Source organism: Zeugodacus cucurbitae, chromosome 4 (assembly GCF_028554725.1).
Source record: "Zeugodacus cucurbitae isolate PBARC_wt_2022May chromosome 4, idZeuCucr1.2, whole genome shotgun sequence".
In the NCBI taxonomy this organism is placed as follows: domain Eukaryota; kingdom Metazoa; phylum Arthropoda; class Insecta; order Diptera; family Tephritidae; genus Zeugodacus; species Zeugodacus cucurbitae.
This window is the reverse complement of record NC_071669.1, coordinates 12,613,136-12,637,547: the sequence shown is the minus strand read 5'-3', so window position 1 is coordinate 12,637,547 and position 24,412 is coordinate 12,613,136. Positions and strand designations below refer to the sequence as shown.

At 28.8% G+C, this 24,412-nt stretch overlaps 2 protein-coding genes across 11 annotated transcripts in view; one reads left to right on the top strand and one right to left on the bottom strand.

Annotated features, from left to right (window-relative positions):
• LOC105210434 (protein TANC2) overlaps positions 1-811 on the top strand; it is a 134,267-nt gene extending 133,456 nt beyond the window's left edge. For 3 of the 6 annotated variants that reach the window (XM_029044943.2, XM_029044983.2, XM_054228533.1), the window contains exon 8: positions 12-807. In XM_029044943.2, coding sequence (XP_028900776.2) covers positions 12-365 — 354 coding nt within the window. In that variant the 3' untranslated portion in view covers positions 366-807. Of the gene's footprint in view, positions 1-11 lie in introns of all 6 variants that reach the window. The other 3 variants (XM_011181395.3, XM_029044903.2, XM_054228534.1) reach the window with 3 other exon arrangements.
• Positions 812-1,303: 492 nt separating this feature from the next.
• Positions 1,304-24,307, bottom strand: LOC105210402 (sodium-independent sulfate anion transporter). Of its 5 annotated transcripts, none has more exons than XM_011181383.3 (11): positions 17,885-18,042; positions 10,286-10,462; positions 10,017-10,221; positions 9,871-9,956; positions 9,665-9,805; positions 7,611-7,865; positions 7,202-7,552; positions 6,960-7,133; positions 6,741-6,888; positions 4,788-4,967; positions 1,304-1,412 (listed from the first exon to the last, which is right to left on the bottom strand). In XM_011181383.3, the coding sequence occupies exons 2-11, from the start codon at positions 10,448-10,450 to the stop codon at positions 1,387-1,389; spliced, it is 1,731 nt and encodes a 576-aa protein (XP_011179685.1). In that variant the 5' UTR covers positions 10,451-10,462; positions 17,885-18,042; the 3' UTR covers positions 1,304-1,386. The 5 variants fall into 5 exon arrangements, with proteins under 5 accessions (XP_011179685.1, XP_011179657.1, XP_011179631.1 ...); XM_011181355.3 differs by lacking the exons at positions 1,304-1,412; positions 17,885-18,042 and adding exons at positions 4,489-4,651; positions 24,041-24,307; XM_011181329.3 differs by lacking the exon at positions 1,304-1,412 and adding an exon at positions 4,489-4,651.
• Positions 24,308-24,412: the final 105 nt, after the last annotated feature.

The window sequence follows — 24,412 nt, the reverse complement described above, 5'->3', positions numbered from 1 at the left end:
TCGCTCCGCAGGAACTTGACGAATCCATCGATTTGGCCACACAGGCGATCGCTCAGAAACCCGCCAGCTATGAAGGCTATTACGCACGCTCCAAATCGCGCATGGAGAGCGGCGATTACCATGAGGCACTCGTCGACGCCAACGAAGCCATGCAGAAGGCCATGCAAAGCGGCGTCTCACCCGAAGTGGTCGAGGTGCTCAAACGCATACAAGCAGAGCTATTGGCGCACACCAATAGTGAGGTGGTTGTTAGTGGTGCTGTGTTAGCGCGCGCCAACGCGAATGCTTATGAGGAGTATGCGCTCAGTTGCACCGACTTCGGTGCTATGGGCTTGCCAACGCAGAATGAGAGCTCGGATCTGTAGCTTGTTTTGCTTGCGACCCACACACAATACTTACAAGCTTAAGTGAATTTTTTTTGAAAAATTAGTTTTTATCGCATTTACGCGCTTTAATTTGACTTAAATGATTTTTATTAAAATTGTTATTATTATTTAATTTTTTTAATTTTATAATTTTTTTTAATTTTATTTTATTTTTATTTGATTTAAATTTTTTTTTCAGTAATTTTATATTTTATTTTTAATTATTTTATTTAGTGCACTGCATTTCTTTAAAATGGAGCTAAAGATATGGCGCAGCCAGCCCTCTTTTTAAATATATATTTAAATAATAATTTTAAGTAAAATTGTTTTAATTTTATAATTTGCCGTAGCTGCCTGCATATACATATATATCTACTTATAAAATATTAAGTTTACATTTTAAATGCCTTGTATTTATTTATGTTTATACTTTTCTATTTTAAATTTAAAACAAATTTCTTAAATTATTTTTTTAAGCTTATCAAATTTTTAAAAATATTTTTTTTTAAATCTTTTATTAAGTTAAAAGTATTAATTTAGCCTCTTCTTCTCAATTTTGTATACTTTGTTGTTTTATAATTTATCTTCTTTGCTGCTATTTTCTCAAATAATTATATATAAATAAACATTTATAATTACATACAATACTTACGTTAGCAATTCATAAAAAATAATTTTATTAAAAAAATAATGTTTTCATCTGCATGTAAAAATTCATTTAATTATTGTATTTTATTATACATAGACATTTTAAAAATATATAAAAATTGTAAAATTGAACAAACTAAGAAAAAAAACAAAATACATTTATTTGTGTGTGTTTTATTTAAAAAAAAAGTGTGACAATATTTTTGTTATTAAATAGCTTTCTTTTATTATTTTTTATATTTTTATTATTTTTTATTTATATTAAAACATTTTGGTAGTCTTTGCGATCATTCAAAATTTTTAAGAAAAGTTTAAAAAAATAGTTTTCAAAATTTTAAAGCCTCTTTAAAACATCAAAAGTGTTTTGAGCTGTTCATAGAAAACGTGTGTAGGCATAGTCTATAAAAAAAATAATATTTTAGTGAAAAATATAATGACAAGTCAAGCTTTAAAAAACGTATAAACATATAAGACAGTTAAACATTGATATTATTTTTATTTTTAGTTACAAATAAATAATGATTACAGAAAAAATATTTAAAAATAGGAGGATTTATATCCAAAAGATTTTTATTATTTTTTTTTTATTTTATTTTTTTTTATTTTATTTTTTTTTATTTAATTTTTTTTATTTTTTTTTTTATTCACTTTCTATTTAATTTTTTTTATTTTATTTTATTTTTATTTATTTAATTTTTTTTTATTTTTTTTTTATTTATTTATATATTTTTTATTTTTTAATATTTTTTTATTTATTTATATATTTTTTATTTTTTTATATTTTTTTTATTTATTTATATATTTTTTATTTATTTATATTTTTTACTTTGTATTTATTTTTTCTCGATTTTTTTTCTTTAACTTTTTTTATTTCTCTCTCTAAAATTATTATTTATAGTCAATTTCGCATTAATTCCACTCATTTTCTATAGAAAAAATCAAGTCTCATATGCACCGTATGCCATATTTGTCCTACTGGGTTATGCGCCACAAATTTCATACAAATTTCGATTTTCGCAGGCGTCGCTAAGTACCAGGCGAACAGAAATGATAGCAGGCGGCACTAAAAATAAGCGTTGTTGTTGTTTGCTGCAAGAGTACAACAGTGGCGCTCAAACTGTGCGTGACAGTTTTGTTGTCAGTGCGTATTACATAGGTAGGGCATTGCCAGGTGGCATTAAATCAAGTGTAATTTGAAAAATTTATGGAAATTAAAAATAATGCAAAATTTGAAAAAAATAAACTAAATTAATGTTGAAAATTAAAGGAAATATTTTTTATAAGTTATTTAAAAGAATTAATCATTTTTTATTCAGAATTTCTTTCGATTTTTTTTAGCAGCAACTGGTCATGACCACTTTTGTTATTAATTTTCTTAGCAAAAAAATATAATTATATTTATAAAAAATTAACTAAATATTTGTTAATATCTATATAATGTTTTTTTTACTTTTTTTTTATAATATATTAAAACAAAAAACATATTTAAAGGAGTACTCTTCAGCATGGCATTACCGCATGGACATGAAACAGCCATTTGTTGCTGTTGCTTGAAATGATAAATAAAAATTCCACCTTCACCACACACATTATTAGTTCAGCTGATCATAAATAATTTTTTTTATAACGCCGAAATGAAGCTAAACAAATGATGGCAAAAATAAATCTAGTTAATTGACTGACTTATACGCTTATTTATTGCATTTTCTTGTGAGTACTAAATTTTCTTTTCATATGTATGTATGTAAGTTCATCTCTCATGCTGACTTCCAACGTTTTGTGTTTCATTTCGAATTTCCCTCAGACACAAGTATTTGTTGTAAGTAAGAGTTACACCATTTAATTTCAGACCTAAACAGTGTTTAATATTTAAATTATATTTGGAAAAAAATTATAAAATTATAAAATTATTTAAAAAAAAATTAAAAAAATTTACAAAAGAATTCACATCTCAATATAACTGGTTCTCAATCGTGATTATGAAAAAAAAATTAAGAAAAATAAGAAATAAAAATTTAAAAAATATATATACAAATATTCCTTTTATAGTAACTGTTCAATTAAAAAGGCTTGAGCTTTTTATATGATTTTTGGTTACAAAAAATAAATATTTATTTATTACATTAACCAATTTGTGCTTAAAGGTTTAACCTAAAAATAGATGAAGTGTATGAAATATGGAAGAAAAGCCAGGAAAATGTTTACAAAGGTTGTTACCATTTACAATAATTAAAAAAAATATGGTACTTCGTCAATACAATAGAAAATGGATTCTTATTAAAATTAAAGTTAGAGAATGTTAGTAATAAAAAAATTGTTTTTATAGTTTGGAAATTACAATAAATAAAAACTCAAACAAAATTAATTAAAAAATAATAATTTTAAAATCTTCAGTCAAAAAGTACTATAATATTAAATTGCAATATATAAATTTTAATTAAATAAAAAATACAAATGATAATACAAAATTTCATATTTCGTCAAAAAAAAAAAACAAAATAAAATAAAAAAAAATTTTGAAGGAGTATAAAAAATTATTAAAAAATAGTATAAAAAAATGATTAAAAAATATTATAAAAAAATATGTTTTGAAAGTGTGTAAGAAATTATTAAAAAATAAATAAAAAAATTACAAAAAAATTATTAAAAATAAAAAAAATAATTACAAAATTATTAAAAAATATTATAAAAAAAATTGTTTTGAAAGTGTGTAAAAAAATTATTAAAAAATAATTAAAAATAAAAAATTAAAAATAAAATTATTAAAAATAAAAAAAAAATATTAAAAAATATTATTAAAGAAATTATTAAAAAATATTACAAAAAAAAATTATTAAAAAATATTATAAAAAAAAATTATAAAAAAAACTATAAAAAACAAAATAGTATAAAAAAATGTTTTGAAAGTGTAGAAAAAATTATAAAAAAAAAATTTTAATAAAAACTATGGAAGTTAAAAATTAATACATTTAAATTATAAAAAATTTACGGAAATTAAAATTTCTTAAATTCTTTTGTAAATTAATTCCTTTTGTAAATTTAATAAAAATTAAATATAAATTAAAACAAAATTATGAAACAAACTTAATTAAAGAGCAAATATGGTTACTGGATTTGAAAAAACACAATTTTTTATAAAAAATATTATAAACATTTCATAAGAATCCATTTTCAAATAAGCCGATGGTAAAAGTCAATGTTAACCATAAAAAGTGATAAGTACACTTTATAAAGTTTTTCAAACTTGAGAAAATTAAGCTTCTTCGCAAAAAAAAAAACATTAAATTGCTCTGATTAGCTACATTTTCAAATCAAAAAAGGCAAATGTACATGAATGTTAAAATACTTATAACAGCATTAGCCAAATATTGCAAATGAACTGAACCGAAACATTACACTTCAAAATGCTGCCTAAATTCAGTTTCATTGCAGTAAACTAATTTAAAAATCAAATTTTCTTTAAATATGCTATAAAATCTACATTTTGTATTGTATATGTATGTATATGTAAATCTACAAATGTCCGGCACCGCCACCGCCACCGCCATCAATCGTCGTTGTATCACCACAATTTACTTTAGTTTGTGCAGAAATTAGCGGAATGGTAACTTGCAAGCGATGATCGTCGATCGATGCCGCTGAGGGTAGATTAAAAAATAAACACAGACACAGGTGGATAAGTATTTAGTAATTACAATAACGGTTATTTTTTAGTGACAGAGTTTAAATATTAATAAATTTACTGTTAGTTTACCGATTTTTTTTTTTACTTACTGTTTTCTAGTATATATTCCAAATCATCTGGTGTGTCTATTGTTGAGAAATCACAATTTGTCGATTCTTTTAGTATAACGCAGATCTCTTTGGAGGCTTTCAGCAGAAAGAATGGCACAAAACTGCTTGCCAACTCTTTATTCAAAGCACCCATGCCGCGAGCAGCTGTGAAATCGAGTTCTGCAATGGAAAAATGTTAAAAATTAATGTAAAAATTATTAAAATATTAAAAAAATATATTAAAATAAATAAAAAATAGTAAAAATTAAAAAAAATTAAAAATATATATGTATATATATAATAAATAAAAAAATTAAATAAATAAAGATAAAAAATTAAAATAAAAATTAAAAAGAAATTGTATATAAATAAAAATAAAAAAAAATTATTAAAATAAATAAAAATTGAAAACATATAAATAAAAATAGAAAAAAATATTAAAATAAATAAAAATTAAAAAAAAAATTTAAATAAAAATAAAAATAGAAAAAAATTATTAAAATAAATAAAAATTAAAAAAAAAACTTTAAATAAAAATAAAAATAGAAAAAAAATATTAAAATAAATAAAAATTGAAAAAAAACATAAATAAAATTAAAAATAGAAAAAAAAATATCAAAATAAATAAAAATTAAAAAAAAAACATAAATACAATTAAAAATAGAAAAAAAATATTAAAATAAATAAAAATTAAAAAAAACTTTAAATAAAAATAAAATAGAAAAAAATTATTAAAATAAATAAAATTAAAAAAAATTAAAAAAAAAACATAAATAAAATTAAAAATAGAAAAAAAAATATTAAAATAAATAAAAATTAAAAAAAAACTTTAAATAAAATTAAAAATAGAAAAAAATTATTAAAATAAATAAAAATTAAAAAAAAAAACTTTAAATAAAAATAAAAATAGAAAAAAAAATATTAAAATAAATAAAAATTGAAAAAAAAAACATAAATAAAATTAAAAATAGAAAAAATAAATAAAAATTAAAAAAAAATTAAATAAGAATAAAATAGAAAAAAAATATTAAAATAAATAAAAATTAAAAAAAAACTTTAAATAAAAATAAAAATAGAAAAAAATTATTAAAATAAATAAAAATTAAAACAAAACTTTAAATAAAAATAAAAATAGAAAAAAATTCTTAAAATAAATAAAAATTAAAAAAAAAAAACATAAATACAATTAAAAATAGAAAAAAAAATATTAAAATAAATAAAAATTAAAAAAAAAACTTTAGATAAAAATAAAAATAGAAAAAAATTATTAAAATAAATAAAAATTGAAAAAAAAATAAATAAAATTAAAAATAGAAAAAATATATTAAAATAAATAAAAATTAAAACAAAACTTTAAATAAAAATAAAATAGAAAAAAAATATTAAAATAAATAAAAATTGAAAAAAAAAACATAAATAAAATTAAAAATAGAAAAAAAATATTAAAATAAATAAAAATTAAAAAAACTTTAAATAAAAATAAAAATTAAAAAAAAAAATTATTAAAATAAATAAAAATTTAAAAAGAATATAAATAAAATTAAAAATAGAAAAAAATATGTAATAAATAAAAATAAAAAATATCAAAATAAATATAAAAAATAAAAAAAAATTATTAAAATAAAAAAATAAACGAAAATTGAAAATTAAAGTATTATAACAAATAAAATTATAAAAAAACAAATAAATATGGAAAATTAATTAAAATTAAAAAATATTAAAATAATTAACAATTAAGAAATAAATAAAAAATTATTAAAATAATATTATAATTAATATTAATATTAATTAATTTAAAATAAATTAAAATTCAATAATGGGTTATTAAAATAAATAAATAAAAAAAATATTAAAACAATAAATAATGAAAATCAAAAAAATAAAAATATTAAAAAAACAAATAAATATTTATTTTTTTTTACTGAAAAATTATTTTTATTAATTATTGCCTACCATGCATATTGGAGCAATCTAGAACAACTGGGGCAGTGCCGTGCATGATCACAGCCTTCGAAATGCCAGTGCGCACCCATTCAATTGCAGGAAAGTAGAGTGAACTGTGATTAGGGCGCATGAGTATGTACTCAGTGCCGTTGGTTGTCTAAAGGGCATAAATAAAACAATTACAAATTTAACTTTTTTCATATAAAACAATGAAATCAAAAAATATACCCTCAATTTGGAGACAGTAAGCGCTGGACGTGCGGCACGATACACTAGATAACCAACATCTACACCGACACCCAACAGCAAACCGAGTTCCACGCCAATGGCGAGACTAACAACGAATGTAATGGCGCCAGGCAACAATTCACGACGACTGCAACGCCAAAGCGGTTTGACGACCTTGAAAAAAAAAATAAAAAAATTTTTACTTTCACCTCCAACTTAAATAACGAATCTGCGCCGCTCACCTCAAATTCGATCATAAATATTACTGCCGAAATGATGACCGCACTGAGCGCCGCCTTTGGTATATACTGAAAGTAGGGCGCCAGCAAACCGAGTGCCAACAGCACCAGCGCGCTGGTATAGAAACCGCCAATGGGTGTACGCACGCCACTCGCATGATTCACCGCGCTGCGTGAGAAGGAACCCGTCACGGGCATTGAGGAGAAGAACGAACCGACCACGTTGCTGAGTGAGAGCGCCACTAATTCGCGTGTGGGACTGATGCCTGCGCTGCTGAAAGCCTTCGATATGGCAACGTTGCCCAGCACGGCGATCACGGGCAGTATAATCATGGAGGGTCCGAGCTCTTTCAACTGCGGGAAAGCAAATGAATTAATTTCTTCAATTTTTGTTAATATTCGTTGCACTCACCATATCCTTATAGTCCTGTTCGACTGCAGTGCCATTCGAACCTTGTATTGTTGTATGGAATTTGGGCAATTCGACATCGGGAAAACCGCTTTTCACTTTACCCGTCAACACGAATGGGCATGACTCGTGTGTATCGCATGTATTGTAAGCTAAAACACTGGCGACGAGCACAACGAGCGCGTTACGACCAGTGGCAATAACCCAGAGAGTGCCACTCAATATGCGACGACCGGGTATTTTCACATCCTTCAGTTTCTATAATAATGGATGAGAGAAAAAAAACTTTGGTTAGGAATTTTCTCGTTTTGGAGGTTTTAAATGCGAATTATGAGCTTAGATTTGCATGGCTGTGGACTTCTACACTCTTTCAATTGTTGTTGCTGTTGTAGCAAAATAAAATCCGTGACCGAATAATTTTCAGGAATGTTTCTGAGATAAAGCAGAGACTGTAATGTAAGTCATTGTCGAACTCTGTTTGGTTTTTCGGATTCGTGATAAAATCACCGCCAGTACGTAAGGTTTTTTTATGCTTGTAAGAAGAGCGACAGATTAGTTCCCCTGTTTGTCGCGTTAATTACTAAGTTTTAAGCGCCAGATTAGTAGATGAATTCGCATTGATCTCTATAATAATCAGAATTATTTTAACACACGTAGACTTTAAAATATAGTCCTTTGTGAAGCCTGGATCCCCCTTAGATTAACAAAATTAGGAGTCGACAAAGCCCTGAACCTACTACAAATCTGCAGAGATTCTTAACCTCTATATTCGCTATTTCGCGAGCCTGCTCCAAAAAGGGAGAGCCAAGAAATCTCTTTCTTGATCTCGCAAAGGCGGGACATTCCAGAAGAAAGTGATGAGACGATTCCATCTCATCCTCCTCCATGCAGCTTCTACAGCTAGCATCCGGTAAGATTTTTAACCTTACAGCGTGGATCCCAATGGGGCAATGGCCAGTAAGAACCCATACGACTAAGGAGAGGTGAGGTTTACTTAGGGCGAAAAGTTCAGCAGACTTACCGCGGTTAACCTTAGGCCAGAAGGATCTTGCGACTAAGCATGTGTTGGCAGCTGACCAGCGCCTACCCAGCTCAGACGAAGCCCATCTGTCCAATAGCAGACCGCAGTAGGACAATGGTGCTCCTACATGCTTCCATGCTTCCAATAGTGAGCCCGTCGTCCTTGACCTTGCAAGCTCATCAGCCTTACAATTCCCCGCGATTCCGCAGTGGCCAGGAACCCAGACTAGTCTGATTGAAAAGTATAACGATGCCACCGATAGTGAGGATAGGCATTCCTTAACCAACCCTGAGCGCATGTTCACTGAACTCAGAGCTAGTATCGCCGCTCTACTATCCGAGTGGATCACCACCTCCCTAAAGGTTGTTGCACTTCGAAGCAATATGTCCGTCGCTGCTTATGGTCCACATGTTCCTTCTTAAGAACTTAGCCTATAACTACCCAAACAGTTGCTCGAATCATAATCTCCCAGAAGTATCTAAAGAACGTTTTTAAGTTCATCTTACGCAACAAATGACGGCCGAAGTCTTTAATCTCAGCCAACATCTTTGCAAACATTCCCCTCTTAAATGTCATTCCGGGAGTTAAAACTTCACTCATTGCAAACCAAGACCTCGAGTTTTCTTGTTAAAGACTTGATATTCTGTCGGTTGGATGGAACGGACTCAGATTTTTATTTGACCATGATGTTTGTTTATTCTAAAATACTTAGGTTTTCGAACTGTCAGTGTCGCAACAAAGTAATGAGCCGAACATCATGAGCGAACAACAGCGCGTCTCTTCAACCTATATACTTAGCCCCTATCCTATCTATTACAGCAAAGAAAACAGACTTAACCGGAAAGAACTGGTAGAAAACTGAGTCAAGTAGTCTACTTTAGAATTTGTATTATCAAACCATTTAAAATCTTTATCTTAAGCCTTTTCTAACGCATTCCGTAAAAAACTAGATAAGTCATTGAGCCCAAGTACATAGTTTTAGATTGTAAATACTTATGTAAGCAAAATACTTAATTTTGAAATTATAAACACTTACCCGCAACAAAAGCAATATTGTGATGGCAACAATACCCAAAGTAAAATCACCGTAGCGTATTTTGTCTAAATTCGTAAAAACCGACTGCATAGTTTGCATAAAACCGGAACCACCACCGCCGCCACGTATGCCCAGTAGACCCTGAAAGCGAGTTATTAGGTTAATAAATCCAAATCGAGTACAAAAAAACAAAAAAAAATATTTACTTTCAACTGTGACGTGCCAATGATGACTGCCGTTGCGGAGGTGAAACCCACAGTTACCGGTAGAGAAATTAGGTCCACAAGTGCGCCTATGATTACAGCAAATTAATATTTTTTAAGCGTCTACATTGTATTTATAACCGACTCACCTAAACGCAGCACAGCCATTAGAAACTCAACAAGCCCGGAGATCAAACACAGTAATATCGCATAAGCAGGACCAGAGTTCAAGCCGAAGCCAGTATGACGGCTAGTCATCAGTGCAAGTAAAGCAGTTGGGCCGATAGTAACTTGACGGCAGCTGCCCAGAAAGGCATATACAATGCCACCAACAAATGCGGAGTAGAGACCATACTGGTGATAGGAAAGACAGTAAAATTAATGAAAAAAGTGTGTTTTGAAATATTTAGGTGCTCACTTGTGGCTCCAATCCCGCCAATGTCGCGTAAGCAAGACCCTGTGGCAACACCGTCAAACCAACTGTAATACCAGCAATCAGATCGGCTACAGCATCTTGCGCCGTATAACCGTGTAACCATTTAATACCGGGCAGCAGCCGGTAAGCGACATCGACTGGTTTCATGACTCAATAAAACTGTAATAAAAATAAAATTTAAATCATTTTTGATTGATATGAAGAACTTAGCGTAGTTTTTATATGACAATTCAAAAAAAAGTGTGCACATAACCTTTAAATTATTTAAATGCTTAAATAGAGTAAGATTAATGCATATTTATATCATTCATAAAGATCTATGATTCTAATTGTAATTGTAAATGCTTTGCCGACGTAGCAAAGTGGTGTAAGCGCGTGACTAATGCTCTGTAAAGCATAAGTTCGAAACTCAAAGTGCGTTAATTCCAAATTATTTTAAAAGTCACAAAACTCAACGTTAAATTCCGTAATTCCACATTAAAAAAGCTCGATAAATCACTCTCCAGTCAAAGCAAGACAATTTTAAAATTTTGGCGCCCCTAAAACTCGCATAGAAACTCGGCCAACGAACTGTCTAGCTGTGTCGCGTTAAAGCTCACGTTCGTATGTTTAATGAAAGCACTTAGTTATTACACATAGCCGACAATTATTTGCTCTTTAGTGCACACTTTGGCATGATTCTGTTGTTAAGTGTAACTATTGTATTATATAATAATAGGTGTCAGTCTCTATTGTGGCACACTTGAATGGCAATTTTGGTTTGTAAAGTCTGTAATTTCAAATGTAAATATGCATTTATAATTCGATTAATATATTTATATACATAATATAAATATAATTTTGTCTGAAAAGGCCGTCCTTTTCTTTTGTCGACGCAAGCAAGTCAATACCCTGATAAAGTTTATTCATGTAAAATATTATACTTGAGATATTTTTTACACATATAAATTTTCCTTAAACACTCCAAACATCGCCTTATCTAATACATATAGTAATAAATCCATGTTTTCGAATTCAAGTATTTTGAAAGCATTGAACGCTTCTGAATGATACTTGTATAATATTATAAAAGGTAAAGTGATTGCTCAAACGAAAATCGCCCAGCGAAGACCTCAACAAATAGAGGGTTATATAAATTTAAAACCGTATACGAAAGGCTAATTCTTTTACGTATTCATTTCAGTTACATATAGTACATAGACCAAACTGTCGTGAGAACGGACAAACTTGAAGTTTCTGATAAACTAAAAGCCAATATTAATTTAAACAAGTAAGGAAAGGCTAAGTTCGGGTGCAACCGAACATTTTATACTATATTTTCGGTGTAAAATTACCCTTAGGCACTGAGTTCTTCATGTTTGATATCAGGGGCCTTGAAAAGTCATGTTCCGATTTTGACAATTTTTTCACAAGTGATGTCACAGCTCAAATACAGTATTTGTGTAAATGTTTTTTATTTCGCTATCTTTATCGGTTCCTTATGTATACATTATAAAGTGAAAGAATCAGAAGGATTCAAAATTGAGTTATATGGGAAGTAGGCGTAGTTGTGAACCGATTTCATCTATTTACCACACGTGTCATGAGGGTGCCAAGAGAATATTATATACCGAATTTCATTCGAATCTGTCGAGTAGTTCCTGAGATTTGGTTTTTGACCCATAAGTGGGCGACGCCACGCCCATTTTCCATTTTGTAAAAAAATCTTCCTTCTGCCATTTCTTATGTAAAATTTGACGTTTCTCGTTAGTGAGTTAACACACTTTTAGTCATTTTCAACCTAACCTTTGTATGGAAGGTGGGCGATTTCTTTCATTTTTGGACTGTATAAGGAAACGGCTAAAAGAGACGACTGCAGAAAGTTTGGTTTATATAGCTTTATTGGTTTGAAAGATATATACAAAAAACCTATTTGTGGGCGGGGTCACACCCACTTTTCTAAAAAAATTACATTCAAATGTGCCCCTCTCTAATGCGATCCTATGTTCCAAATTTTATTTTCATAACTTTATTTTTGGCTTAGTTATAGCTCTTTTTTCGCCCATTTTTGAACTTAACCTTTTTATGGTGCCAAGGAATACGTGTTCCAAAACATTCATTAAGATATCTCAATTTTTACTCAAGTTACAGCTTGCACGGACGGACTGACGGACGGACAGACAGACATTCGGATTTGAACTCAACTCTTCACCCTGATCACTTTGGTATATATAACCCTATATCTAACTCGTTTAGATTTAGGACTTACAAACAACCGTTATGTGGACAAAACTATAATACTCTCTTTAGCAACTTTTGTTGCGAGAGTATAAAAACTATAAAGAAGGTGATAATTTATACTAAAAACATTACTTAATCTTGTACGTGGATCTAGAGAATTCCTCTTCAATATTATTCTACCTACAAATACATATGAGATATGTTTAAAAAATAACGGGAATTTTCGTTTTTTGTAAAAAAAAATAATGATTCAGTAGTCTACATTATTGTGGTCGTCTTCAAAATAGTCCCCACTTGATATTAGGCACTTATGACAACGATTCTTCCAATTGTCGAAACACTTCTCAAACTTGATTTTTGGTTTATCCTTTGACTCTTTCAGTGATTTCTCGTAGACTTGTAAAACGATGGCCTCTTTAAGGTTCACTTAATATTGGGAAACATGAAAAAGTCACATGTCTGGCGAATAAGGAAGCTGGGGCATAGTTACAGTATTGTTTTTGTCCCAGAATTCACGAACAACCAACTTTCTAACAAGCAAAAATCGTCAAGCTCATAAGAACACGTCGAACCTAAGCTGATGCTACAGACAAAGTAAGCAATGAAAATAACTGAAAATTTCATCGTATTTAAGGGGTTACATGGGTTTCGTGGATGCAAAAAATCGATTTCTTGTTTTTTGACTTATTAATTTCTAAGTCAAATATTCTCAAGAATATTGTCCTAAATTTTCAAGTCGATCCGAGTAATCGTTTCGGAGATACAGCCTTTGGAAGGTGTGCGCTACAATTCAAGTACTATAGTTAGTCAAAACTTTAAACGCGTTTTTCTCGAAACCGTGTTTTCAAAGTCGGTTGTCAAATTTTCTCGAAAACTACTCAACCGATCTTGATGAAACTTTGAACAGGTGTTCGAGATACAATTTACTCGTGCTTGAACGAAGGATTTTATTTTTTTCCAATTACTCAACTATTTAAAAAAAAAAAAAACAAAAAACAAAATGTCAAGCAAATTTGACCGAAATTTCAGTATTTTTGTTTTTCCTACGTTCAAGCACGAGTTTATGGTTTTACTTAGAACACTTATTTTTTTTTCATTTTGGATGATCCTGTCAGGAGTTATGCTGACAACGCGGACGCACCTTTTTTATGAGGGGTCACCGGAAATGACTTCTCAATGGAGGAATTTTAATTTTTTTTTTTTTTCAGAAAAAAGTTTGAATTAATTAAATAATTTTTTACATAAAAAAAAATATTGAAAATAGGTCATTTTTTAAGCGACGAAACCCATGTGACCCCTTAAGAGGCGTGTACATTGACAAAATATTTTTTATTTGATAAGTATATTCTCAAAAAACCCGCGAATAACTCGAATTCTCTCTAACTCGAAGTTTTTTTTTTGTGGATTATGGTGATTCGAGTTAGAGCAGTTCAACTGTATGTAAATATATATTATAAACAAAATAAAATAGCGAGCCTATGCAAAATTCATTTTCGTTTTCCCGTTTGTTATCAGAAATGTGGCGGAAATGGTTTTTAAATGCTGAAGTAATAACATTTTTTCGCAAAATTCTACTTCTGCTTCTTAGCGGTATTGTATAAGTTGTACGTAAGTGTCTCACTGTGCCTGCGTATATGCAGTAAAACATCAAAATAGTCGGAAAACGTATACAAATTTATAAAGACAGTCGTTTGTAGCGGAAAGAACAGACTCATTAGATTTGAGTTACATATTAGTCGTAGAGTTGTTCTTCACTAGTCGATTTGACTGCTGGGTATGGCTTTTGATTAAGTAATTTTATATTAATGAATATAATTACGTGTTTGGAATTGTTGCTAGTTTTGCATTGTTTAGCTTTTTTGTTCTCAGCAAAAAGCGACAGTTCGTACGCTTTCAATATTTCGCACCAAATCGTTTAAATAAATATATATATACATATGTATATTTATTAAAACATTATCACAAAGTTAAGTAGTCTATATAAAAAAAAAATAATGAGTTGAAAAAATTACATTACAAAATTTTATATACAGCCTTCACTTACAGATCCAGTTTCATACAATATATTTTTTTTTTTTGTTGGTATGTTATTCAAACAAATTTCAAATATTTCAATAAAAATGTCGATAAGAAATAAAAAACATGATAATGCGTTTGTAATGTGCGAAAGAATCTGAAAGAAGAACAAAAGGCAGAAGTGCAGCTTTAATTAGGTACTTAAAAATCGCTGACCAACTGAAGGTTTTATATGTTAAAGTATACTTTTTTCATTTTTTTAATACTAAGCTAACTCTAATTACATTAAGTTAATACATTTTTTACTCAAAATAAATTGTGAGTGTAAACTGATAGATATACATATATTTTACTTAATTTAATTAATTTCAGTATTATGCGAGTTCAAACAGTACATCAAGTTTTGCTATCATTCAAGCACGATATACATGTGGTAACGTTTTTGACGTGTATGTGATGTACATATGTATATCTAGATTGATAGAAGTCGTGATAGTTTCGTCAGGTAACTTTTTCTGAATGGGTTTGACAGAAAAATGCATTAGTTTGTGACGTCATAAACAAAAGGATAAGGCTTTGATATGTAATTATTAGTATGCAATTTTGACAGTTTTTTCGTTTATGACGTTGTTTTGGTGACGAAATATCATCTCCATCATTCTTAGGTGAAAATTTCGCAGATTTTACTCACTTCTGGTACTATTTTAATGGAATATGCACTAGAACTTGCAAAAGAACATCCAAGAAGACAGTTCTTTTAAAGAGTTAGTGAGTTTCAATATTTCAAAATTAAAAAAAAAAAATGTTTGTCTTATTAAATAGTACAATATGTTTAAAATATTCTCCAAAATAGATCAGAGTAAAATTCTAAAAGATAGACCCTCTTGAAGTTCCGCCCATCAGGCAAAGTCAGTTTCAATTTAAAACTTTAAATGATTTCATCTCAATACTCCATTTTCTTTTGTCGATGGACACGATTTATCGAAAATTTATGAATTTTCTTGTTCGAATTCTAGTTAATGAACAAAGGATTTTTTATTCTTTTTACAAATAGTTTTTCGAGGCGAAAATTTGACAAAAAAAATTGTTTTTTTGTTCAGAGTTTGTCAAAAAAACTCTACAAGTCGCTTACCATTCCCGTCCTGCTTTATGGTGCAGAAGCTTGGACGATGTCAATATCAGATGAGACGACACTAGGAGTTTTCGAGAGGAAAATTTTGCGTAAGATTTATGGTCCTCTGAACATTGGCAACGGCGAATACCGCAGACGATGGAACGATCAGCTGTACGTTTTATACGACGGCATTGACATAGTTCAGCGAATAAAAAGACAGCGCCTACGCTGGCTAGGTCATGTTGTACGGATGGAAGAAAACACTCCAGCTCTGAAAGTATTCGATGCAGTACCCGCTGGAGGAAGCCGCGGAAGAAAACGACCTCCACCCCGGTGGAAAGACCAAGTGCAAAGTGACCTAGCTTCACTTGGCGCCAAAAAGCAAAAAGGAGGAATGAGTGGCGCGCTCTGAGGTATTCGGCTATAATCGCTTAAAGCGGTTCCTACGCCAAATATATATATATGTATATATATATATATATATATATATATATGTCAAAAATTCATTTTTTTTCTTTTTACTTCGTTCAATAACGATATTTATCCATGTACATACTAGGGCTCTTAAAATTATTTCAAATCCAAACAACCTTTGATTTTTTAAAGTTTCCGCATTCCAGAATCCACTTTTTCAGAATCAGAGAGGACGTTCTCCATTGCTGGAAACATTGTAACACCACGTAGAAGTTGGTTGCAACCAACATCCGTTAACCTTTTAACTTTCCTATATCAAAATAGACGTTTTATGAAAAATACTGATTTAATACATTCGCCCAGTTAACCGAATATCATACTATCTAAAAATTTTTTGTTTATTATTTTTAGATGAACCAATAATGAGTTATGCTCTCCACGGTAAGTGCTTTTTTTAGACGTCAAGGGACATAAGGTACCAACGGCTGAGTTTTCCGAATTTTTTAATAAAAATATCACAAAATACTGTTTAAATATGTACCTTTGACAAGCTGAATGGTTTAAACGAAATATATGATTGTATATATTAAAAAAAAAAATTATAAAAAATGTCCTTCAATCTCTGAAATCCACCTAACACTTAATTACAATTTTTTTTTTATTTCATAAGCTAAAAATTTCGAAAACTAGACACATAAATAAAATATGAATGATAAGAGTATATGCTTTATTTCATATAATTACCGGCCCAAGGCTAAATAGTAGAAAAATATAGTCACTGTTAGTCACAGCACACAAGCAAGCGTCAATCAGTTTGTTAGTAAACAATTGTTTTATGAATTCGCGGTGAAAAGAAATCTGGTTTGCGTTCGAAATATTTGTTTATTATTTATACCTATTTATTTATAATTATTTTTTTATTAAATTATTATTGTAATGTTTTTAATTTAAAGAATTTTGATTTTATTAAATTATATTTTTATATTAAAATTATAATTTATATAATACTTTATTTATTTTAATTTTTTTTTACTTTTATCTTTTTTTATTAATTTAAATTAATTTTTTTTTAATTCTCACAATATGATATTTAATATTATTGTTACGATTCCACCTTTGAACACACTTTGATACACAATCGTATAATGAATAAAGTCACCACTTCACACCAATGAATTACGCCGATTGTCAGCTCAAATTTGTTTAATTCTACTACGAATTAGTTTTGCACACATTTACACACAACCTTTGCGAGGCAATTAATGCAGTTAGCGCGCTTTGAAAGAAAGTTTGCGCGAGATGCTTAAAAAACTGGTAGCTTTGCTGGTGGCACAAACACAACAAAGAAATAAGTACAACAACAACAATTGTCTAAGAACTTATTTATAAAATTGTTGTTTTTTTTTTTGTAGAGAAAAGTTAATATTTGTTTATTTCCGAAATTTTGTTTATGAAATCGATTTGCACAAGTGTTTTCGGGGTTTCCAGGTTTTTTTCTTCTTCATTGGTATTGTTATGCTTCATAGTTTTTAGGTGAAGGCATTATATCATTTGTTAGCTTTGATATTTATTATTTACTTTTTCGTGCTCATTGCCAGCAGCATAAGCCAAGCAGCACGTTGAGTTGGTACAGCTTTCTTTAATTTGTTTGTTTCACGCGTTTAAAAAGTTCAAATTGTCAAGAAAAATAACTTTTTTATATTTTTTCTATTTTTTATTTTTTTTTTTTTAATTTTTTTTATATATTTTTTTTATTTTTTTTTATTTTTCAATAACTAAAATTTTTTTCATAAATAAGTACGGTAATATTAACTAACCAAATTGTTCCAATTAGTTTAAATAGCTTGCTTGCGTCGCGAAAACGGAACTCAGAACATGCGCCAATGTTTGAATGTAACTAACAACTGATCGGCCTCAAACATGCCAACCGTTGACGAGCTCTCTGGCAAGCGTATCGACTCTGCCGGCAACCGGCTCTGATGACTACGCCAACAAACAAACGGGTATTACTATTAGCAGGAGTGTAAGAGTGAGTGAGCGAACGAACAGTGGGAGGTTTTATAAAAATTTTAACAAATAAATTAATGAAAAAATTAAATTAAAGATTAAAGAAAAATAAAAGATTTTCAATTAAAAAATAATAATAAAATTAATTAAATAAAATTATTAATAAAAAAAAACTAATTACAAGATAATTAATTAAATAAAAAAAATTATAACAACCAATTATCAGCAGTAGCGTAAAAGCGAGTGAATGCACAGTGGGCGCGTTTCATTAAAAAAAAATGTTTAGTCAAAAAAAGTTAATAAAAATAAATAAAAATTAATTGAAGATAAATTTAAAAAATATTTAACTGAAATGAATTTAAACAAAAATAAATATAATTGAAAGAAAATTAAGAAAAAATAGTTATTAATAACAAACATAAATTTAATTTAATTTACAAAAAAATATAAAAAATAATTTAACAGCAAATTAATTTAAAAATAATATAATTAAATAAAAGTTTATAAAAAAATAACTTAAAAGAAATTTGATTAAAAACATTAATTTAAAGAAAATTATTGAAAAACAAAATGAAAATTAAAGAAATTAAAATAAAAAATAATTATAAAAGAATGAATAAAAAGAAAATTAATTAAAAAAAATTAACTATAAGAAAATTAATAAAAAAAAACAATAACTAAAAGAAAATATTAAAAAAAAAATAATTGAAAAACTAAATTAACAGAAAATCAGTTTAAAAATATGTTAATTAAATAAAAATTTGTAATAAAAAAAATAAACTAAAAGTAATTTTATTTAATTAAAAAAAAATATATAAAAAATTTAATTTTTCATGTAAAAAAATTAATTGAAAGAAAATGAATTAAAAACAATAATTAAAAAAAAAACAAATTAATTAAAAAAATTAATTGAATGAAAATTAAAAAAAAAATAACTAAAATAGTAAAAAAATAAAATTTAAAATACAAATAATAATTATAAAAGAATGAATTAAAAGAAAATTGACTTTAAAAAAATTAGCTAAAAGAAAATTAATAAAAAATAATAATTAAAAGAAAATATTAAAAAATAATAATTGATTAGAAAAAAAAATAAATTATCAGAAAACTAGTTTACAAATATATTAATTAAATAAAAATTTGTAATAAAAAATAAATTGAAAGTAATTTTACTTAATTAATTAACAAATTAAAAAAAATTAAATTTTGCATGTAAAAAAAATAATTGAAAGTAAATGAATTAAAAACAATAATTAAAAAATATATAAAAAAACAAATTAAATAAAACAATTTAATTGAGGGAAATAAAAAAAAATTAACTAAAAAAGTAAAAAAAAATAAAATTTAAAAAATTACACAAATAAAAAGAAAATTAAAAAAAAAAATTAACTTAAAAACATAATAAAAAATTAATAATAAAAAGAAAATTTATTTAAAAAATAAAAATAAATTTAAAAAAAAATTAAAATTTTTCGGAGGAATTTGTATAAAAAGTTGTTCACTTGTTCTTGAAAATATAATAAAATCAGATAATTGACCACAGACCACTATGAAAAACAACTCTTTGCAGACTGTCAAAATTGAAAATTTATTTCCAAAAACTCAACTTCAACACACTGTACAAGAAAATCGTCCCACTAAATTATGCTACTAATTGTAAGTAATCGAGAACGAGCGCTCACATTGAAAGAAGCTAGAATGTAGAGCGCACGCTCCGGTTTGACCTGCATTACGGCGCTTAGGCGCTTGCTCTCCTCCGTACCACGCATCGGCGCGTTTTGAGGATGAATCCGCCATATGAAACTAGCAGAATTTGGTTTTCATTTGAGTTGCGTTAAACAAAGCATTTAGTGTTTATGAGCATAAATACTAGTGTATTATATGGGCCAAAGAAACAATTACTCATCTAGCGCACTCACATTTTTCTGCTCTCTTCTTTTTAAATTTTTATTTTATTTTTTGTTTTGTTTACTAAACACGCACATTGCAAAAAATCAAAAGTGCTGAGAATTAATTGGAAGCGGAATTGGAATTGATTAACCAATTGAAATGGTCAATAGACACCGTCACGAGTACAATGTTTATATAATAATGAGTGCAATCATACTCTGTAAACAGTGAAACAATTTTTTAATTTAAAAGTCTGTAAAAAAAACGGTATATTATTGGTTTATTGATTAAATTAAAAAAATGTACATAATGAAATTGAATAAGGAAGAACATTGCTTTAGAAAGTTTCTCGTTACATCCGCAATTTTTTCTTCAATTTTTACAAGACATGTTTTAAAACTTCCCCATATTGCATCCGCCATTTTGATTTCTGAAAAACCGACACCGGATTCGTTATCAGCGACCCCGAAAACCCCCGAGTAACGAGTTTGAAGCAGTTCCGATGAATTTTTCAATAAGCGTCCGTCATATTGGATCCGCCATTTTGAATTTTGAAAAAAAAAACGAAACCGGATTCGTAGTCAGCGACCCGGAAAACACCTGAATAACGAGTTTCAAGCGAATCCGATGAATTTTAAAAAACCGAGAAGTTTTGGCAACAAAATCATATCAAGAGAGGGGTCTGTCAGTTGGTTACTTAGAACATGAGAATCGACTCTGCTTTCTAGGCATTCAACTAAGTATTAAAATAATTTAGAATAAATGTTATGTGGAAGTGCAATATCGGATCGACAGCATGAATTACGAGTCAAGATTACCATAGAATCACAGTCACAATGACTATAGTAATAAAACCAAGATATAGATAATTCCCAATATACTTCCATGTTATAATTTTAAACCTCTAAAAAATTATCGTTATCTTTGATGGTGAAAATAATTTACATTGAAATAAACTCGTATTTCCATTGCCTCCATGCTGAGTAGCTTGCAACCGCTTTGACTACAATTTAGTAGAGTATCCAATCAATCTCACTAATAGAGTCGCCTATGAGTGTTCTATTTACAAATATAATAAGAATGCATTTCATTGTTTCTATGACTAAAATAATAATACTCGAAATATTATGGCACTTCTAAAACTTCCTTATCACATAAGTGAGTCTGAATTTCGGCGTCAACATTTCAATAACCTAACCCCTCCATAATGAGTACTTTACTCAATTTATCAAAAACAAAGCGAATACTCGAGACATTACATCATTTATTTCTTTCGAGAGATTAAAAAAATTCAGCGGAATTCAAACCACATAAAATATTATAAAGTATAATACTTTAAAAAATTAAGGTACTTAAAAACACTATTGCCTTGTTTATTAGAAGTAATTAATTTGATCAAGTGTGTTAAAAGACTTGAGAAAGTAGAAAAGGAAGAGGAGAATTATTATTTATACTTAAAAATCGGGAAACTAAGTAGGAAAGGCATTTTTGCTCTGTCATACAATGGAGCTATCGAGAAAAATCGAAACAAAAAAAGATGAGGGGTTTGAGGAGGTTAACGGAGAGTTAGATAACATTCGAACAGTCTTTATAACTTCCGGAACAGCATTTTGGACGTCCGCTGTCTTTAACATCTTTAGTATAAAGTACCTTTTTGAAGTGATATTGACTTCTCTAAACCTATCTAAAGGCGACTTTATAAGCATGATAATAAAGTTTCGGCGTTATGATTCCGAAAGAGGAGATAAGTTTCATACGAGCACCTCGGTTGGAGAATATTTTTGAATACCTGATGGAGGGTAAGAACCACTGCCATTATAAATATAGCTATTTACTTTCGTTATCTAATTGGAAGTAGCGCCAGACATAAAACGAAATACCGGCAAATAAAGAACGTGCTACGGACAACCCGATAATAAACATTTTATGAAACGCTACACGCTCTACAATGAACTTTGACTTACGCTGAAAATTCTACCAACTGGCAAATGTGTTATGTATGTATGTCCATAAGTAGACCGCAAAAGATTATAAATTATCGTAAATGACGAAGACGCTCATACCAAAGTTATCAGTGGTTAAGCATTTTTGCAAGATATGAATTGTATGTGAAAAAAAATTGGAGCTTATCAGACTTCCCAGTTGATATTACTCATCAGCAACAAAAACAAATAATTACAGTAACATAGCGCTCACACTTGGAACTGGGTTTCTTCAGAAGTAAAACTAGCGATCTAAACGAGAATACAATCAGGAAAAGACTTTCTTCCTCTTTTTAACTGGCGTAGCAACTGCTTACGGAGTTATAGCCGAGTTTACAGCAGCGCGCCATTTAGCAGTTTGGCCCCATTTGGAAATCCCCAGTGCTGTCGGGTTGTACTCCACCTTGTCTTTCTAACGGAGTGGAGGTCTTCCTCTTCCTTGGCTACCACCAGAGGGTACTGCATCGAACACTTTCAAAGCTGGAGCGCACGCCGCTGAACTATGTCAATGTCGTCTTATAACTCGTACAGTGCATCGTTCCATCGTCTGCGGTATTCGCCGTTGCCAATGTTTAAGGGACCTAAATCTTCCGCAAAACCTTTCTCTCGAAAACTCCTAGTGCCGTCTCATCGGATCTTGACATCGTCCACGCTTCTGCACCATAAAGCAGGACGGGAATGATGAGGAACTTGAGAAAGACTTAGCTTGCTTTGAAGCAACTAACAACTCTGCCTTGCTGGCCAATTATGTTGCGCAAAATCTTATAAATCTAGAAAATTGTAAATTATGATGTGCACAAAAGCTAAAATAAAAATAATACTATCTGAAGAATGGTTAATCACGCGAGAAATCAAATGTCTTACACTCAAGGCATTATTAATGCTCCAATATGGTTATTTTGTTTACCAAATCGGACATGCTTGGAATTAACTAATACCTGAAAATCAATGTAGCACAACACTTACATATTTATATACACTTCTTACTTATACTTCGATTTGAATTTCTAATTTCTATTTGTCTCATTCAAACAAAGTCAATAACCTTTTAGTTTTTGCAATTGTTGTTGATGGAAGCTGCCAATATTGACAGCGAAAAACGAAATGATGTAAACAACAAATTTGTGTTTCTTGTGCGCTACATGCGTAAATGTGTCGCTGTAAGAGCGGTATGCATAAACTGGTTTTTGTTGAAAGCAAATATAATTAAAATGAAAGCATTAAAAAACATGTCGAGTGGTCACAACAAATTTTGCTGTTCATTTTCAAATCAGTACGTGATTTAATGTATATTGTTGTATTTAAACACTTATGCTTATAGTTTGTAGACTTGTGTATATGCGTGGAATGTTTGAAAATCCCACTAAAAGTAAGAATCGTATCATAAATTATTCAAATAGCAGCGTAATCTAACTCAGGTGCACTTGTAGTAAAGTATTATTATGAGATAATCGCAAAAACTTTCAGCTGATATTTAATAAATAGACTAACTACAATGTTGTGAAAAATATAAACTTTCAACAGCGAAAAAACAAATAGTTATTTTTTCAAAAAATAATTCATGCTTTTGTTTTATATTATATTATAGTTAAAATGATATTCATTTAATTTATGCTACATTTAATGTATGTTTTTTATTTATTTATGTATCTTGCTGCATTTATTTTGCACATTATTGCAAATATTATCAGTTGTAGATTGTTAATTTATATTGGAAGGTCAGCATTTGTAGTACACATTAGTTTTTAGTGATAAGGCACATTAACAAATTTACATTTACAGTACAAACATTTTCTAAAAATTTAATAGCTCTTCGTTTTACATAAAAACTTTTATAAAGAAGTTAATTGTTACACCGTCGGAACCGGAAGCAACTCGTACTTCAGATAAGTACGTACACACATACATACACATGTAGGTTTTACACTGGAGTTCTAAATTGATTTTGTGCAATTGTCCAACTGCAATATGTTTACCGTTTTTGAAGATTCCGTCTTACACACTTTGTACAAGTTTTTTGTTAATTAATTGTATATACAAGTCGGTTTTGTATTAATTAATAATTATATATTCTTAAAAATACAAACCACTCACCGTTTTGTGTTTAATGCTCCACGTATATACACATACATATATAGCCATATATGCTAATGTTGGCCAATTTGTCGTTTTGTATGTGAAGTCACAAATATTTGGATTAAAACCTTCAATATTCGCTACATACTATCTTTTCCCACAATATGCTTGCTTTTTGAGATTATTATAAACAATTATAAACACTGTTTTGAGAAGAAATACAAGCCACAATTAGCGGTAAAATAAGTTGCACACAAATACTTAACTAATCCGACTATTTCCAATAGCTGCCAGGCAATCTTTCAACACAACTATCAACAGCTGATGCACTCAATGTCAATAAAATTTCATGTCGTACTGTACCAAATATTTCTATTGAAAATTTGCATG

Coding starts and splice junctions, on each gene's coding strand:
- LOC105210402 (XM_011181355.3), bottom strand. CDS start 10,450: ATGAAACCAGTCGATGTCGCTTACCGGCTGCTGCCCGGTATTAAATGG. Junction 9,957..10,016: donor AATGGCTGTGCTGCGTTTAG/GTGAGTCGGTTA, acceptor CTGTAATCATAG/GCGCACTTGTGGACCTAATT. Junction 6,889..6,959: donor TTACTGTCTCCAAATTGAGG/GTATATTTTTTG, acceptor TATGCCCTTTAG/ACAACCAACGGCACTGAGTA.